General features: G+C 39.9%; 2 protein-coding genes across 2 annotated transcripts in view; one reads left to right on the top strand and one right to left on the bottom strand.

Annotated features, from left to right (window-relative positions):
• Nucleotides 1–2274: 2274 nt before the first annotated feature.
• On the top strand, nucleotides 2275–4010 carry LOC133425008 (gamma-glutamylaminecyclotransferase-like). The gene is made up of 2 exons (XM_061715646.1): nucleotides 2275–2337; nucleotides 3489–4010. The coding sequence occupies exon 2, from the start codon at nucleotides 3504–3506 to the stop codon at nucleotides 3972–3974; it is 471 nt and encodes a 156-aa protein (XP_061571630.1). The 5' UTR covers nucleotides 2275–2337; nucleotides 3489–3503; the 3' UTR covers nucleotides 3975–4010.
• A 2562-nt stretch (nucleotides 4011–6572) lies between these two features.
• The window catches only part of LOC133425345 (FERM, ARHGEF and pleckstrin domain-containing protein 1-like), a 67090-nt gene continuing 54503 nt past the window's right edge, over nucleotides 6573–19159 (bottom strand). Inside the window, exons 16-28 of the mRNA XM_061716146.1 lie at nucleotides 15890–16023; nucleotides 13280–13361; nucleotides 13122–13183; nucleotides 12840–13015; nucleotides 12609–12739; nucleotides 12424–12492; nucleotides 12245–12334; nucleotides 11425–11507; nucleotides 10441–10553; nucleotides 8811–8968; nucleotides 8214–8321; nucleotides 7965–8116; nucleotides 6573–7759 (exon numbers count right to left, since the gene is read on the bottom strand). Coding sequence (XP_061572130.1) covers nucleotides 7684–7759; nucleotides 7965–8116; nucleotides 8214–8321; nucleotides 8811–8968; nucleotides 10441–10553; nucleotides 11425–11507; nucleotides 12245–12334; nucleotides 12424–12492; nucleotides 12609–12739; nucleotides 12840–13015; nucleotides 13122–13183; nucleotides 13280–13361; nucleotides 15890–16023 — 1434 coding nt within the window. The 3' untranslated portion in view covers nucleotides 6573–7683. The remainder of the gene's footprint in view (nucleotides 7760–7964; nucleotides 8117–8213; nucleotides 8322–8810; nucleotides 8969–10440; nucleotides 10554–11424; nucleotides 11508–12244; nucleotides 12335–12423; nucleotides 12493–12608; nucleotides 12740–12839; nucleotides 13016–13121; nucleotides 13184–13279; nucleotides 13362–15889; nucleotides 16024–19159) is intronic.

Below are 19159 nucleotides of genomic sequence, written 5' to 3'. Positions count from 1 at the left end.
CTATACCAGCCCAAACGAGGTCCAGTAACCCTTACATTTTAAGACAGGTTTACAAGAAATCTAAAATACTACCAGTCAACCACTTAAAAACTACAATTATGTGCTCAGAATCTGATAGGCCGACCTTTGTTGACACTGAAATGCTATGGACTTTCTTATTCCTATAATAGAGCCTAAATGAAAACACAAAAGGGAATTAAAGCACATTTATTTATTTTAAATATGTTCAGTTTATATACACATTGATTGTCTTCAAGTGAAACCTTTACATTTTCTTTTAATATGTCATTTTAAGTCATGTGGCTCTCTGCCCCACCTGCTCCTCTTTAGGGAAGTGAATTTGGTATCACATTTTTAGATATATTTAAACGAAGTCTTTGCTTTTTTGGCAGAAATGTCTCCTCTCTGGTTACATCCATCCATCTCTGATTTTTACTTCCAAGTTTGTTCCCGTTGTTGCCACTAACCTCGCGATAACCAGGATACATCAGGTGGCAGTTCTTGCAAGGCCGGTGACAATTCAGTTTGGAGAGGCACAGGAATGCTTTTTACAAATTATTATATTATAAAAAGGGAAATTTTCTGAAAAATACTAATACGGGGCGACGGCGGCAAAGAGGGGTAAAATACGGTAGTTCCCGGCCAAAAGAGGAGACTTGACAGGTATGATCAGAATCAGAATCAGGTTTATTGGCCAAGTTTGAACATGCCAGACAGGGAATTTGACTCTGGTTATTTCGCTCACTGTACAGTAAATAGACAAATGGCTCCTATTAACATAGATACAATAGTGTCTATTGTATCTATGTTAATAGGAGCCATTTGTCTATTGAATAGACAAATGGCTCCTATTAACATAAATACAATTTAAAAAAAAAAGTGAAAGGTGCAGCTGTATGAGGTAGTCATGGTTATTGAAAGGTGCATTGTTACAGCATATGATTGTGTTATTATTACTATTACTAGTATTATTATTCTGAGACTATGAGTGATGAGAGTTCCTCAGAGCAACAGCTTGGGGGAAGAAACTGTCTCTGTGTCTGGAGGTTTTGGCGTACAGAGCTCTGTAGATCTGTCCAGAGGGAGGAGTTCAACCAGACTGTCCTGGTGTGAGGGGTCTGCAGAGATGCTACCTGCCCGGTTCCTGGTCCTGGACCGGTACAGGTCCTGGATAGATGGGAGGTTAGTCACAGTTATCCTCTCTGCACATTGCAATTGTCCGAACCAGACAGTGATGGAAGTGCAGACTGGATGATGTCAGAGTAGAAGGTGGTCAGCAGCTGCTGTGGCAGGTTAAACTTCCTGAGCTGACGCAGGAAGTACAAACGAAATAAACTGCATAAAAATACTGTTTTGGTAGTTTTATTTCCATGACCGCCAGAATGGAACAAATGTAATGCCATTTTATCAGTTCATACAGTAGGCTTTTTTTTTAGTTTGTAAAATTTTATAAAAAAATATCTGTGCGTGTGTGTGTGCTTTTAAGTTTTAAGGGAGGAAAAAAACAATGAATACGAAAAGTCCGAATAAACATCACCTCTGCTCATTGCAACTATTAAAAAGGTTTTAAAAAAAAACTGTGAAGAAAAAAACAAGTTCAAGAATCATTCTGTCTGTACCTATAATAAAATGAGAGAGGACACTGAGTTTTCACAATATACTTCTTGCATAAGATCTCTTTATTGGCCACAATGCACTAAAATGAGTCAAGTCTAATAGTGAAAGACACCCAGGCACAAAGAAAACAAACAAATCACTCCTTAGTATCAGATAAAGTAAAAATAAGATGATATAGTTTATCATCACAACAGCCCCTAATAGATCAGATCAAGAACGATGGCTGAGACAACTTCATCTATCTATATTTCTATGAGATCCATCTGTCACACGAATAATACCACAACACTAATCTTCATCATTTTTTTTTTTTTTTTTTTATTGATTGATTTTACTGGTGCATTTACTGATTCCACAGTTATGACCCTGAGTTCTTGAATGAAACTGAAAACCTTTATCTAAAACAACATTGACAACACTGAACACTGAATGGTCATACGTTGTTTTGGTTGCTATGCCTAAGTTTTGTTTTGTTTCCTTTTACTTTTCAGTCCTCCCTCCAAACCCAATCTTTAATTAACAGATGGTGAAAATAATGTACGTGTGTAGGATTAATAGGGTATAGAAAATGGACGAATTAATTAATAATAATAATAATTATTAACATTTTTATTTTGTCAGGAACCCGGATTTGCTGCTGCGCATGCGTGAGACGGATTCAGCGCAGCTCCCTTGCAGCACTTTACCGGCAGACGTGTCCTCGAGTTTCCCTCGTCCAAGGTAAAACCACTGCACGCACACATTCATTAGTACGAAGGTGTACTTGTAAAAACCGTTCGCATCATCATAAATTATATCACGCGTGGTTATTCTACTGTATACGTTTGTTTATGCGTTAGTAACGGCGGTGGTGTCTCACCTCGCTCAGATCACGTGACATCGTCACGTGATTTTCCTCTTCACTCCTGCAGGTAGTTGTCGCCGTCGGTTGTCTGATTTTTAAAGACTTTGCCCACAATAAGGCGATACCGCTTTCCGTCAAACCTTTTTTTTAAATCTCAGATAATCATTAATCATTGAGTTGATGTTGATGTAACCTGCTGTACTTTGCAATAACAAGTCTAGAGAGCTTCAGTTACTGCAGGTCATTCTGTAATTATGCAGGGCTGTCTAGCTTTTTTTGTGCAAAATTATACTTATAGGACCCCTACTTTGTGTTATGGAGGAGTTTAAGATGACCTGTAGCATATCATTATTATTGCAATTTAAGACAACATAAGGCAAGAAGTTTGTTGTCATCTAAAACTAAATATGTAAATCTAAACAAAATAAACCTAACTACCTTACAATTACGTAACTTGTTGATTCTCACTGAGCTGGCACAACAGCGTATTAATGAGTAATAAAGCAATAGATAGTATAGCAGGGATGGATGGTAAATTCGAAAAAAAAAAACAGAAAATAATTTTTCATTTATTAAAGTTGCGCATTTAAGAAATGAAACAGAAATTGTAACTTTAAAATCAGCAAATATGAAAAAATATCTTTATGAATGGCTTTAAAATCTGAATCTGAATTTTTGACTTCATAAACTCACACATTTGCAAGAGAAAACTAATTTCCAAACTTTAAAAGCTGCAAATTCTTACAAAAAAGAGGCCTCATTCAATGACTATTAAAATGCAAATTTGAAAGAAATTTTCAGAATGTTTTTTTTCAAAACAAAAAACAAAACCCAGAATGAAAAAATAAAATCTTGCATGTATGTAAGAAAAATAAAAATTGGAATATTCGACTTTATAAACTGATTTTTTTTTCAAATTACAACACAGATGTTTTAAATCAGATGGCTACAAATGAAAACAGGCCAGGTTAGTCTCAAGCATAGGTGCCAATTAATGTGTAGATTTTCATGTTTTTTGGTTTTACAGGTGTCTTCCATCCTCATGGCTCGTGTTTTTGTTTATGGTACGCTCAAGAAGGGACAACCCAACTACTTCCGTATGTTTGACATCAACAACGGAAAGGCAGAGTTCATCGCCTCTGCGTTCACCAAGCACAAATTCCCGCTAGTGATCGCCGGCAAATACAACATCCCTTTCCTCCTCAACCTTCCCGGGCAGGGTCACAGAGTCCATGGAGAGATCTACGAAGTAGACAACCAGATGCTGAAATTTCTTGACGACTTTGAAAGCATTCCCACAATGTACCAACGGACTACAGTGGAAGTGGAGGTGAAGGAGTGGGCCAGGAAGATGGATGGAGAGGACCGGCCCTCACCTGGAAGCATCACAGAGGCATTCGTGTACAGCACTACAACATATCAGCCGGACTGGCCGTCGCTGCCCAGCTACGAGAGCTACGACTGCTACGGAGATCACAACCTCCAATACGCGACCAGAGAAGCACGAGACTGATGAAGACAAGTCAGAATAAAAGAGTTTTACATCTGATTCCAAGTAATATTCTGCATAATTTCCTCAAATTATATAAAACATCAAAGCCCTTCTACATTGTACCATCTGTACCAGTTCTGACCACATGAGGGCATATAGATCTACTGTGTGGACACAAGGTCCACTGACAATACTGGTCAATCGGTGCGGCCGAAATGCCATACTAAACAGTATATACTAAAAAGTATACTTAAGTTCGGCACACTTTTGAGTAAATATCAGTAGTGTGCATTAATTCAGATGTACTATTCAGAGCGCACACGTGACGTGTCACAGCAGCAGTAGCAGCGCTCCGCTCTTTCCCGTTTATCCTGACCGAAACAAGATGACATTATATAATATTATTATATACGAATATTATAATATTATTATATAATAATATTATTATACTTAATATTATACGTATCACTTAGCAACCAAACACCACTGCATTGCATTGTGGGAAGTTTCTGCTTAGCTAGTGTCCATCAATCCACACTAATACATTTCTCCGGAATGAGTATGGATAGTACATACTATTGAGTACGTACTAATGTTTCGGACGCACTAAAAAATCTCACATACTGTTTTTGCTACTCATTAGGGTGGAAGTATGGGATTTTGGACACAGCCAATGAGTGGGGAGGGTCCGGCACATCTTGTAATACCACTTTGTCCCTTCTCGAGGTCCATTTTTAGTGTTTAACATAACAAAAGGAACATTGCTGTGATTATGCTGCCCCCATGTGGTCAGAATTATTATTGGTGGCTTTAGGTCGATGACATTTGATGGCAAAAAAGGGAGTTTATTGCACTGTACTTACCTGGACACAAATAACTTTTACATAGTTAAAGAATTAAAGCCAGTCCATGACGTTTCTATAATGCTGTAAATACTATAGTATGAACTTTATTTTTGAGAAAAGAATCACTCCTAATGATTACTACTCCACTAAACTGTTAATCATGGATTGTCATGTGAAGACGTGCACTTGTATTAATGTCTGACGTTGGGATAAATATAAATTGCTTGTTTCCCATCTGACAAAAAACCAGCCTTGGAGATACAGTGATCTGATGGGTTTTTTCTACGTATATTACCGACAATTACTGTGGGAAAATTTAGTTACTGTTCACTGAAACCATATAAAAATTAATGTTATATGACATCTTCTTAATTTACTTTAACTTTGTTTTGAAAATAGCATTTTTATAGCCTAATGTGACATTCATTGGAAGGTCTTTTATTGCCTTTAATGTTCAATACATCGTCTCATCGTAAAATGTAATGCTATCCAGCAGCTTGTCGATAAACTCTACAAACCTTTCATGTTTTTAGATTTTATGTTGTCAAAACGACTTTGTTGGTTTATTGAGGGTTATATTAACTGGTGGTGCGTCTGAACATGATCTACTACAGATGTGCTGATGTTTAGGACAAATTTGAACCAAATCCAGTTTTGCAATTAATGAACTGTAGAGAGAATAATAAAATCTGAACTTTACTGATTGCAAAGGAGATGAGCGACATTAATCAAGAGGTGTAATTCTTTATAGGTCATTAAATATGTCTAACTCTTTTACAGGATTACAGTTTTAATGCAAATTCATTCTGCCTTTTTTTGTTTTTTTTTTAAACAACTTTTTCTGGGTAAGGCCTCATCTGCGGGAGATAATAAAATTTTGTACCACATAAGAAACATCTGCCTGATGCACCATTTTATTACTATTATCCCCCCCAAACACACACGAAGGCATGCTGATGGGCATCCAAGTGAATCCTGACAAGTTACTGCTGAAAAAAAAAAAAAGGTTTGTGGAAGTTTAATGAGTAGATACAACTTCAGGATTTTTCAGTAATCTTTTTAAGTGCAGATTTAATTGGCATTAATTTTTTTCTCCTTTCACCATGACATAGATCCATCATAAAGGGCTTTCAAAACGACTATGGGCTAAAGCAGTGGTTCCCAACCTTTTTTCCTTGGAGCCCCCCCTACTTGTGTCTAAGACCAGCTGGGCCCCCCGACCCGTACGTACTAGCACCAAAATAGTCTTTAATTGAAAAAATTTACATTAATTATGTTTTTTTGATACATTTCTCTTTGGTTTACTCTGTATACATATGACTTTGTTTGTCTCCAATGTCACCAATGTATAAAATAGGCATAAAAGGACATAAAAGGAAATAAAAATATTTCTGAAAAATGTCTCTTTTAATATGAGACCAACATTTTTAACATTTTTCCTATAACAACCTTTTGGAGTAGATTAAATGTTGAGTAATGATATAATAATAAGGACTGAAATAATTTCCTGTTTGTCATCAGTGTATAAAAAACACAAAAAATATTCAAGACATTCATAAATTATTCCTAACAATGTTTTATGAATGTCTCATTTGCAAATATAATTTTTACAACTGCATAATTTCAAAGCAGACAAAGTTTTGCGCCCCCCCAGAAATCTCTGGCACCCCCCCAGGGGGGGGGCCGGATCCCAGGTTGGGAACCACTGGCCTAAAGGGTAAGTAATTATGCACTATTTCCAATCCAGGAAATAGGAGATCATAAGTGAATCCCCTGTTACCTGTATTCACTTAATATCTGCTCACCATCCGCTCGCTGCCCGTCCCGTGACCACTGGCTTTGTAAACTAGAAAGAAAAAGTGTGTATCAGGGTCAAGAAAATTAACTCATTCTCAGCCAGGACATAAATCATTCACCAGGACAAGCTACCGTGACTTCCTCTTTCTGTAAAACCTCCCATCTGTGATTATAGTGTCTTATTAATTGAACCAATTTATCACAAAATCTAATCCATTTTAGATCTTATTATTGCATTTGAAATGTTATTCTAACCATTCAAGGGTTTCATAATCATAATGAGGTTAACCCCCTCCCCCAACACACACACAAACACTGACATCACTGCTGATTATTCTAATTTATTTCTGATATCAACACGATCGTTTCTCATTTTTAATTAAAATAGTAAGATCCAGAGAGCTGGAAGAGGAGAAGATAATTGGTGATCAATCATCATAATCTCTGTTGGCTTTGGAAGCAGGTCTCAAGTGTTTAGAAATACATCTGTCCCCTCGAACCAGACAAACGAGGGGGAAAAAAAACAAAATGTTTCACAGTGTATCAAAAATACTGTACAAAAAGGCGCATTACAAAAAAGAAAACGTGGGTTCTAACTGTCCAAACTGGCATCACATTTAGTAAAAGATGCTGCACACATCTTTTACACATCCTTCCACGTATCCTTTATCAAATCTGCTCCAGGACAACTTCGCTGCAGGTTGAAATGAAGAGAAAAGCCGTTACAAATATTCTTAAAGTAAACCGGTGGTGTGTGCACGCGAGCAGCTTGAAATAAAGAGGAAATTAAAATAAAATACAAGTGAAGAACACTGCCAGCAAGTTCCAGTTTGGCATTTAAAAAAATCTGAGAAAAACCCCTCAGACAGCAGAAGTGCAGAGAGTGTGTGATCGGGTGGACCTCTGAGTGCAGGTGTGTGTGTGTGCGTGTGTGTGTGAATTCAGAAGTATTAATTAGTGTCTGAGTGGCTTCAGCGTGCAACACAATTCCTCAAGTCTTTCTTATTTGTGCAGCATGAAGTCCAGATCTTCACCGAGGTGAGTGTCAGAGCAAAGTGGATGATGATAAAGTGAAAAAAAAGGTTTCATCAATAGAGGTCTTTCCTGGTGCCAGGCAGGGACCGGCTGGTGGAGCAGGTCGCGCTGCGGATCACCTCCATCCACCTGGAGCATCACAAATGATTAGAAAACAGATTTTATTAGTCATATACAAATATGCATTGTGGATAAAAGACTTAGAGAATCAGTGTATTCCTCTTGACGTGCTTATATTTCAGATCGTATCAAATATTAGAAATGCAAACATTGTTTTTGTTTGGAGGAGGATACAGTCATGGAGCTTACTGTATCCACTTCAATAAATACCCACCTTTCAAACGTGTACTCGCTCTCTGATCTGAAGTAGTACACGTGAGATTTAAAGTGGAGTTTAAATACGTAATCTTTGTGGATGTTCTCCGACTCGGCTGGCACGGTGACGGAGTATCCCAGCAGAGGGAGGCTGGCCAGAGGGTATTCATCCTACAGCCAGACAAGTCACAACAAAAAACTACCTTCAGCTTTGTGTCTCATCTCGTTGGACATGCTATAAATTCTGGCACGTGCCTCCAGCTCTGACCTGGTGTGACTTGTAGAAGAAGAGGCTGAAGTTAGTGAAGACCACCCAGAGTTTCTGCCATCCATTGCTGTTCTTGAACTTCCTCAGCAGGTTACCTGAGAGCTGGTTCTGGAAACACATGGGAGGTGTAAAAAAGTCAGAGAGAAAGTGAAAGCTATTACGCTTACAAGCGAGAGCTTTCACTTAAAATACTATCATTTGTTTCACTCTTCTCCACTAGACTATGAGAAAAGACATTTCACTTAAAGAATAATTCACTGCCACTGCAGTGCCGCTTATATCCAGCAGGTGTCACTAAAGCACAGGCTGCATGTTCACTTCAAGGAAAGACAGAAAACTGAGAGAAAAGGCCTCTAAGGGGCAAATACATTAATAGATGGACTCGTTAGAAACAAATGGAAGAATATGGAGAGGGCAGAAACTGCAAAATAATAAAACAAAGACAGACAAATGTCTTTGCAAACAATTGTCTTTTTATCTGTAGGGAAGATGAGCAGGACAGACGAGGTAAAACCAGCACACACGATCAGATGATTTAACTATGTGGGGAGAAAAGACGAGTTACAAAGACAAAGAGTTACAAACACAAGGAGTTACCTCCACAGCAATGCTGAAGTCCACCATGGACACGCTGGTGTTGCGGTGCCAGCAGACGTGCACCGTAGTGTTGCCACGGTGACCCTGACGTTCCAGGGACGAGCGCGAGCCGCAGAGCTCTTCCTCCGACTCCTGCTCAGCGCCGTCCTCTGAGAGCTCTGGGATACCACAGGTGAGACAAACATCGTGATTAGTAGAAAGAACCGCGACAAGGACAGACATGGTGCTTCTATTACAAGCACATTATTGGTTCTAATAATAGTACACGTCCAATACCGATGTCCGTTGTCAATAGATGCAAAAAGTGGAGAGTTTATGTCCTCTGCTTCCATAGAACTGAATCAGTGCTGTCATATTAGTAAAAAAAATAGGAGACAGAGGCCTTGAACTCTCCTTCTTTTGCATCTTTTGACATTTCTGAGTAGACTAAGTGCAAATATTAAATGCTACTTTGCTGCATAAGCATTACCTGTATCTGTTCTCACTCAAAACCGCCTGAGTTTAATGCCATTTTGGCTCCTAATGAAAGTTTACACTCCTGACCATCTAATAAAAGTAGTCTGGAGGTGCAAGCAGGCATCAAAGTGTGACATCAAATGAGCTGCTCTGTGTAAATAAGAAACTGCTGCTCTACTGGGATTTTTACATCATCATAACAGTCAGTCTAAAACTGAACAAATATCAAATGCATGGTGGAAACCCATACTTGTTAAACCCGGGATGCAGAGGAGCACCTCCGAACACCCAAACGTGAAGCAGATGGACCACACAGGTGTCGTAAAAACAGGAAACTCGACCGTCAGCAGACTGAATTGGTACGGTAAATGGAAATTTCTTGAAAAACTTGCTGAAGTGCACCGAAATATCCAAGACAGCTGACAAACCATTAATCGCGTAACCGCCACTAGTGAAAACCTGTCTGTTGACTGAGGGATCACACTAGTGCCGAACCCCAGAGAAACAAGCTCTGCAACTTCCTGAGAAGCATCATACTCCATAGACAAACAAATATTTTAACCGTTTGCTCCCGGGAGGCAGGAATTTCCATTATGCAAGAGCCGGTTTGATCAAACTCTTACTAATTCCTCAGACTTGAATCGTTAAAAATCAACTCTACCTTGAAAGGTCAGGTATAATCAAAGGAAACAGGGGAGCTCCTCTGATAAAGAACAAAAGAACTCGGTGAAAGTAAAGATCAAAGCCATCTCAATAAAGTTCGGTCCACAGAAAGGAGAAAAATACCCTTTTGTTGTCACTTGTAAGGTAATACTTGCACTGTGCGAGTTAAAAAAAAAGAAGTGCACAACAGGGGATTTAACTGAGACAAAAGCTGTGTCAAACTGAAGGTCACCAGGTGGAGTCCTCGCTGAACACTTCACAGTGTGTTTGAAGAAACAAAAGAGGGGGGAAAAGGGAAGAAAAAGACAGGGGAGTGGACAGCTGGTGACTGAACACTGAGATTATTCGTGTCACGCTGAAAGCCTCTGCGTGGTTTAAAAAACAGAGAGATTAAAGAAGAAAAATCTGGTCATCTAGTCATGTAGATGTTGGCAGATTAGGGCATCAGGCGTTTGGGCTTGAGCAGCTTAAATCCTGCTAAAGATTCAGTAGTCTAAGGGAGACTGCTTACTGTTGTCAGACGGGCTGGTGGAGAGCAGGTCAGCGCTGGGGCTGCTGCTCTGCTCCGCCAGGTCAATGGCCATCCTGATGTCCTCCACCCACCGCTCCATCTCTGACGCACAGCTGCACACGGACACGACAGAGGCATCAACTTCACTGGCTCAGCAAATTAACTGTTTTATGGATGATAAAATGATAATTCCTGCAACCTGTGTATCCGTATTATGTCTGTATGGTGAAATGTGGTGAATGGTGAAATTAAAAAGGTGAATGAGCCACTAGGGCTGGGCGATATGGACCAAAAGTCATATCTCGATATTTTTTAGCTGAATGGTGATACTCGATATATATCGATATTTTTTCTGTGCCTTAATTGGGGTTTCCCCCAAAGCATTATAGCATAGCATCTCTGTTAGCTTCAGCTTAAAAAAACAGTCAGTTTTAATACAAAGCCTCGTGCCAAATGTCACACAGGTTCCTTTATTAACAGAGGTCTGCACAATATCAAAATGTATAACACAAATGAAATAAAAATAAACTGCCTGCATATATAGAATAAAATGCTTCTTGAATAAAACAAATATCCCTTTCCTGCATAACAATTAAATTAAAATACACTGTACAATTAATACAATGTAGACAGTAAAAGGCAGACTTTTCCACTGAGGTTGACAGTTGTGCAAATAACAAAACATTTGTGCAAATCACAAATAAAACATTCAAGTCAATTTGTCACAAAATAAGCTATATCAAAATCATAATTTTTTTTTTTTTTTTTTTTTTTTTAAATCGATATACCGGTAAACGATATTGTCTCGTACCATATCGCGTTTGAAAATATATCGATATATATTAAAATCTCGATATATCGGCCAGCCCTATGAGCCACCAAGACTGAGTGTTTTTAATAAGCTTGTAAATTTCATTCATGGTGGACAAAACAATAGATTCCCCCCTCTTGAAACAGTGAGCTTGTACGGAGGTTTCTGAGTACCTGGCAGCCACAACCACAGACTGGCGCTGGCCAAACAACGTGAACGAATGAGGGACTCCCCACTCATCCTCGCTTTCTCTGATCTGCAAGAAACCCATCAGTAGGAGACACGTAATGAAGACAGATACGTTGAACCCTTTAAAAACTACAAGGGCTGCTTTTCCTTTGAAAATGCAGGTGTGAATGCTGAGCCCTGCTGAAACAGCCACACCAGGATTCAAACCTGAAACCACGTTAATGACGAGGGCTTCTGTAAATGATGCATCTGCTCATTCTCGTGAGCCGTCTGGCCTTTCCAACAAAATACACAAGCATTTTCAAAAAGAAAAAGGTTTCAGCATGACTCAGCATTTACACAATTAAGGTACACAAGGAACAACTGACGTGGGAAAAAAATGCTGAACTGGATTTGAAGAACCAAAAGCAAAAGCAAAAACAGGATTTGCAGAAATGAAAATAAATTGTATAGATTTTGTTAAAATGCATAAGGATTTCCAGAACTATGAGAGCATTAGCAGTATGCCATGGTCACAAATAGTCATAAACTTGTTCTGAATTCTCCTTTCATTAATTATGGGAGAATATTCATCTTTAAAACACAATATTATAAAAGCGATAGGGATTTGTTGAACTAAAAGTCACCATTCACGTCAAACTCAGGACAGGGCATCTCTTTTCCTTTTGAAACGATTTTGTGATCGTTTGACAATTGAGACATGTAACTGCTGTAATTCCTCCTGGGCATTGAATTTCATGCTATGCCACTTGTAAGAAATTAATTTTTGCAGCTGTGCCAAAAGGGAAGGAAATGATTACGTACTGTCATGCCGTAGAGAGGCAGCTGGCCATGAACCTTAAACTGGTTGGACGGAGTCATCCCTCGACTTGTGTACACCAAGGAATCACTAAACTGAAAGAAAGACAATTAAATGACGAGTTAGATTTCTCTCTTTTCTTTTTTGGACGTGATCAGCATAAAAAAAAGGTCCAACGTCATACCAGAAAGAACATTCTCTGCTGAAGGCCTTTCCCTGAGAGTTTGCTGAGGCAACCAAGCCTGATGAACTCCTGCAAGTCAAACAGAAACAGGACATGAGAACAGTAGAGAGAAGTAGTCAAGCGCTCTCAATGCCCAGGATGAGTCACTACTCTCAGGCTGGAAAAAAAAAACATAAGAGTCTAACCCTCCCAGGGATGACGAGGTTGTCGATGCCGGTCAGATCCTTTTTCAGCTCTAAAAGCTTCTGGAAGTTTTCCATTTTCATCATCGTTCCCTGAAGCTGCAGCACCATTTCTGAGATGTCAGCTAGAGCCGCTGGGGAGGAGTTTGGAGAGGATCAAAGTTACAGACACCAGAGATATGATGAAGGAACGTTTTAGCGAAAAACAAAAACAAGATGGGCCCAAACAAGCACCTCTGGAGTCCCTGAAGTCTTCGTGGGTGGGGGGGTAGTGCTTGCAGAGCCTCTCCAGGATGAGTTTGTAGTGCAGCAGGCGGTGCAGAGGCCTGAGGAAGAAGATGTAGAGGGGGAGGTAGCAAACCCTCTGCTGCTCAAACTCTCGCCACAAGGTCTCCACCTTCCGATTGGACCTGAGGACAGACGGAGTTCTTCTCTTCAAGATGTTGCTTGAATTTGGATAACTTGGCTGATAACGCTTGCCATTTCCTTACACGGGATTTGTATTCTGCCACCTACCTACAGGCCCGTTCCAGTTCCACCAAGCACTCTGAATGCTTCTGGAGATGAACCGTCAATTGCTGCAGGTTCAACAGAGTCACCGGTTACATCTGCAACTGAAATCTTTTGCCAACAGCGAACACTAAATGATGCAAGTAGGAATGTTGCACAGTTACCCTGAGACCCTGAATGTTCTTCAGTAAAATGTCACCAACTCGTTGATAATCTCCTTTAATGTGGGCGTTGGAACGACCCTCCCTACGAGACACAACATGGAAGAGAGGAGATTTGTCTGAAAATGATGTACAGTAACATTCCTCCACCACTAGATGTCAGGCCAGAGCCGAGGTTCTCACACAAGTCTGAGGAACTCTCAATTTTTCCATCAATTCTGCTCACTTAACCATAGAAACCTTCCTCCTAGCCGTTGTTGCAGGAATGAGCAAGCAGATTGGAAGTTATACCTATAAATTAGACCTAGGTCATATATTTGGGTTTATGTTTTCATTAATTGTGTCTGGAAACTAGAAATTAGCGTATAAATTACAAGCAGCTCAGTTTCTCCTTGATTGGCCCCCAAATCTGGCTTCTAAATCATGTTTAAACATGTTTTGGATTAAAACAGATGATTGGAAAAAGGATGTGAATTTAGAAACATTATACTAGAGCTAAATTCTTTGCTTTTGTCTGAGATCTCGAGCCCCGGGGCTGTTAGTTACACAACAGCAGCAGCACTAATCTGGTCTGAAGATGCTTATTATCTTTCTGTCGAATGTATTTCGTTTACATTCAGTAATCCCACTTAACCTCTTCAACCCTGTTAACGTGAAACGGTTCCCTTGTTTTTATAAACCCTGCAAATTAGGGATGGGCGGTATGGACTAAAAAATGTATCACGATAATTTCTGGCATTTATCCCGATAACGATAAAAAAAATACCAATTCAATTCCATCTTTTTAACTCTAAATCTATCTCGCTCTCAGATCTGCCATGTTTGTTACACAAAAACATCATCAACGGGAATTTATCCTTCTTTCTGGCTCATTTCCTTCCTTCCTTCCTTCCTTCCTTCCTTCCTTCCTTCCTTCCTTCCTTCCTTCCTTCCTTCCTTCCTTCCTTCCTTCCTTCCTTCCTTCCTTCCTTCCTTCCTTCCTTCCTTCCTTCCTTCCTTCCTTCCTTCCTTCCTTCCTTCCTTCCTTCCTTCCTTCCTTCCTTCCTTCCTTCCTTCCTTCCTTCCTTCCTTCCTTCCTTCCTTCCTTCCTTCCTTCCTTCCTTCCTTCCTTCCTTCCTTCCTTCCTTCCTTCCTTCCTTCCTTCCTTCCTTCCTTCCTTCCTTCCTTCCTTCCTTCCTTCCTTCCTTCCTTCCTTCCTTCCTTCCTTCCTTCCTTCCTTCCTTCCTTCCTTCCTTCCTTCCTTCCTTCCTTCCTTCCTTCCTTCCTTCCTTCCTTCCTTCCTTCCTTCCTTCCTTCCTTCCTTCCTTCCTTCCTTCCTTCCTTCCTTCCTTCCTTCCTTCCTTCCTTCCTTCCTTCCTTCCTTCCTTCCTTCCTTCCTTCCTTCCTTCCTTCCTTCCTTCCTTCCTTCCTTCCTTCCTTCCTTCCTTCCTTCCTTCCTTCCTTCCTTCCTTCCTTCCTTCCTTCCTTCCTTCCTTCCTTCCTTCCTTCCTTCCTTCCTTCCTTCCTTCCCGTTGTGCTTGGATTTAACGCAGAACCATAAATCAGCTTTACACAAAAACATCGTCAACAGGAATTTATCGTTTTTACCACGAGATACAAACTCTTACCGTGGGGAATTTTTTTGACGGTTTATCGTGAACGGTAAAATATCACCCATTCCTACTGCAAATATTATATGGACTGAATATTTCAAAGTCATTGAATGCCAAGAAAATTGTTAAAAACTGTGATCGCAAACTATCCACTTTCTCCTGATTTGTTCAGATTTTTTTTTTATGCTTAGTTGCGTTTTAGTTATAACTGTACAGCTGAGATCATATTTCACTTGATTGTCATTTGCCACACGAGGTCCCACCCAGGTGGAGAGGCAAACACACTGATGTTTTGGTCAGACAAGTGAGACAACGTCAAGATAAAATCCTCATTTTGTGCTCAAAGGCCATAAGTGATGGGGAGAAGCATTTATCCTCTTCTCTCAGCTTTCTCACGTCTCTAAAAGTGAAAGTTTTCCCATCCCGCTGGCTGTAACACAAGCCGAAACCACGATTAAACCCCCTCTGTGCTTGAAAGCAAGGTCATAATTCAGAGCAGCTGGAGGGTTTATATCTGTGTACCTTAAGTAGGGGGAGGCTGGAAAGAGGTCATGATGGGACACGTTTTCTTGCTCCTCCCTCCCATTCTTGGAGGAATGGAGGGGGGGGGGGGGCAAGCTTTGTGTTTTGTTTCAAATATCAACATGTGTGAGAGCATCAAGAAATGCCTTACGCTACCTTTAACAGCTGGAATGCCTTCCTTGTCATCATTACTCTGAACCCATTTCCACAACACGTTAAAGTAGCTGCATGTTCATTTTGAAAAGTTCTGATACAGAATTTTAAGGTGCTTTTTCATCTGACAGCTTTCTCAAGAACAGAGCGGGATTTCTTATTAATATATGGAAAACATAAAAGCTGTCAGACAGAACTTTTGATCTGATGGCTGCTGCGGAGGGAAGGGTTTACAGGAGTCAAAAGGATTTGAAACGCTTTGAAATTTACATAACCTGGTCTTAATTTGTGTCTACGCCCTTGCAAGCCACTGCAGCAGTAAGCACATTTGAGCCCGAGGACATACCACTGCGCCAGGCGTTGCTCCGTTTCTTTGAGGAATCCTTGGTGAAACCTGTAGACCGGATCGTAGTGGGTGGAGATCAGGGTCTTAACAGACTCTGGGAACGCCTCATCTTTCCCCGCGATGCTCTTGAAGGACTGCGAGATTAAAAAATGAAAGCTGAATGAAAACATTCACTTGAAATATGGTAATTATGATGTTGATCTAAAGTTTTCTGATTCCAAATGACACATGCAGACACACAGATACGATCTGAAGCATCCTGGAATGTCAGGTTGGCAGGTCAGGCTGAGGGATTTGCCTTGAAGGCACATGACAGTGGAGATCCCTCAGACAGCAGACACATAAACACAGTCTGATCCCTGGTGCCCTCTCAACACCAGGGTGTTATATTCCCCCTTCAGGGTGAATCGCACAGGAACGTGGCAGCGAGTGTGGACAGGAGGCCGTCCAGCTGTTTCACGGATGGACTCACTCGGTGGGTGGATGGAAAAGTGACAGTGGGAAAACAAAGGCGGGGGGAGGTGGAGGGTGTGGGAGCTCAGGACTGAGCAGTACCACCCAAGGAAAACATTTATGAGGTTTTTTAAAAAAAGTTCAAGTGCACGCCTTCCCACCACATGAAAGAGGGCAGTAGCTGCTGTTAACAGGGAAAATGAGGGAGAAATGTTCCTCTTCTTGGGTCGTCTTCTCAGGCAGGTGCCTCAACCTGGGTTTCCCCATCGATGATTTTTACCCTTTTAGTTTGACGGTGTTGAAATCGATCAAGTGCATGAAAACACATTTCTGGGCATCATAATTGACAGCAAACTAAACTGGAAACCTCGCATTAATAACTTAAGATCAAAATGATCCAAAACAATAGCTATACTGTACAAAATGAAAGCAAATTTGGACCAGAACTCACTGTATCTACTGTATTGTTCCCTCGTACTTCCACACATCAGACAGTTACTGTGTGGAAATATGGGGGAACAACTATCAAACAAATATAAATCCAATATTTCTACTCCAAAAAAACCATGCTGAATACTACGCACCAACAAATCCACTTTTCATCCGGTCAAACACTGTAAAATTATAAGATTTAATCAAATTCAAGACAGCAATAACAATGTACAAGGCACACAACCTGATGCTCCCACGCTGTATCCTGGAGTTGTTCCAGGTGAGAGAAAGCAGGCAAAACCTAAGGGGCTATGGCATTTTTGAGCAGAAATGGCCAAGAACAAAGAAAAATGTCAAGGTGTATCAGTATCGAAGGGTTGAAACTGTGGAACCGCCTGGATGAGGAACTAAAAAAAAGTAGCTCAATTTACAAATTTAAAAAAAATTATAAATCTAAAATAATGGATAAATATAGAACACAAATATAAATTATTGTCTAAATTATGCAACTTTCCTCCTGCAGCTGTCCTCAATCGTGAGTGAGCGCATTTATTTTCTTCTCTTCTTTGTTTATTTTCTTTGTTTTGTTCGTTCGTTTCTTTATTCTTTATTCGGATCCCCATTAGCTTCCACTGTCGTGGTTGCTAATCTTCCTGGGGTCCACATAAAACATCACATAAACATACAATACAACATACAAAATAAACTGACACTTGTCAGTCTAAATCTAAGTACATTAAAAATGGCAATAATATAAAAATAGAGATATAAAAATAGAGAAACATTTGTCAAGCATCATGTACAAAAACATTGATTATTCTAACTGTGTGGTCTCACTCATAAATTTTTGTTTAATAAATCTTTTGAATAAATATTTGCTTTTGATACTTTTCATATTTGCAGGTAATGTGTTCCATTGTTGGGTGGCTCTATAAATAACAGATCTTTTAAGTATATCAGAAGTTGGTTTTGGAAGTGTCAAATAACCTAAGCTTACCTGTCTAGTATTATGATTATGCGTTTCGTTTTCTTCTTATTAGTATCTTTTGTTTCTGAAGTCTGCCTTTTGTTGAAAAGTATAGGCAAAATAAGCCATGAGGCTTCAGCCTATACCTTTTTGGTCAAAAAAAAAAAAAAAAAAAAAAGGAAATGTGTACATATATATAATATTTATACCTGTGTGTATACTGTACATATACAGTATGTATATGCAAACATCTTAAAATGTAAATGACCAAAACAAAATAAACTAAAAAAAACCCTCCCTTGTTGCCTTAGTAACAGACACTCAGACACAGTAAAGATGAGTTGTAAGAGAGGAATGTCTGACCAGTATTACACATGACTTTTATCCCAAGAACTGGACTGTATTTATAAATCCAGCGTGAGTGTTGAGTTTAGCGGTTTCACATGTAAACTAAAGAGCTGAGCTGTAATAGTCTGCATGTGGCAAAAGCACAAACAAGATTGAGTCTCCTTCCATGAAAAATGCAGTACATTTCGACATGATTTAAAAACTCATATGGAAGCCAAACTTTCATCTGGCACAAGAAAACACTCCTAAGCCCTCAGAGGCTGGACCTTAGTCGTCAGCTCTACGGAGAGCTAAACGTACATGGAGGCCCACTTTCAGGTTGGGATCAAAGGAAAGAAAAAGTCCACAATGCACGAGTGGTGAGCTGAAACAGCTTTGTTGTATTATTAATGTGACAGAACGGAAAACAAGCGCTGTTGGCATGTGATTCTGATTCATAGTAGAAACAACAGATGGACCTTCAAAATACCAAACACCGCTCACATGTTGTTGCTGTTCAGGCACATTAATCTTGAAAACAGCTTGCCAATATTTATGCTTTGAGAAAACTACATTTGACTCAGTAATCTGAAGGCAATTTCACGAATGAGAGGTGTAGCAGAAGTAAGAACGCTGCTGCTTCTGCAGGCAAAGCTTGTTTATTCAGTGTGTTGTTAGGGATTCTGGAGACATGTCTCTGGGTAGAGTGTGGGAGTCGTCTCCAGCTTCACTGTGACTGGTTCGGTACAGTCTGTACCAGTGGAAATGGTTGTGAATGGGAGGGACACCAGACCATACGCCGGCTCCATGAGGGTCTACCAGTCCAAACTGAACCTGACCCAGCCAGGCTGAGCTTTACCGCTCGCTGGTGGGACCTATTATGGCATCTAATAATGCCATATTATTAGATGCCATAAAGGGGACCTATTATGGCATCTAATCCCTATTTTAAACAGGCCTTGAATGTCTTAAAAACAAGCTTTTTTTGCTAAATAAATGAGAAATTCAGCCTCTAAACCATGTCTTTATCTTCCCTTTCTCTAACCTCATTATTATGCGGAATTCTGAGTGGGCGGGGCTATGATAATGAG

Source organism: Cololabis saira, chromosome 24 (assembly GCF_033807715.1).
Source record: "Cololabis saira isolate AMF1-May2022 chromosome 24, fColSai1.1, whole genome shotgun sequence".
NCBI classification, from domain to species: Eukaryota; Metazoa; Chordata; class Actinopteri; order Beloniformes; family Belonidae; genus Cololabis; species Cololabis saira.
This window is presented reverse-complemented; position numbering and strand designations above follow the sequence as displayed.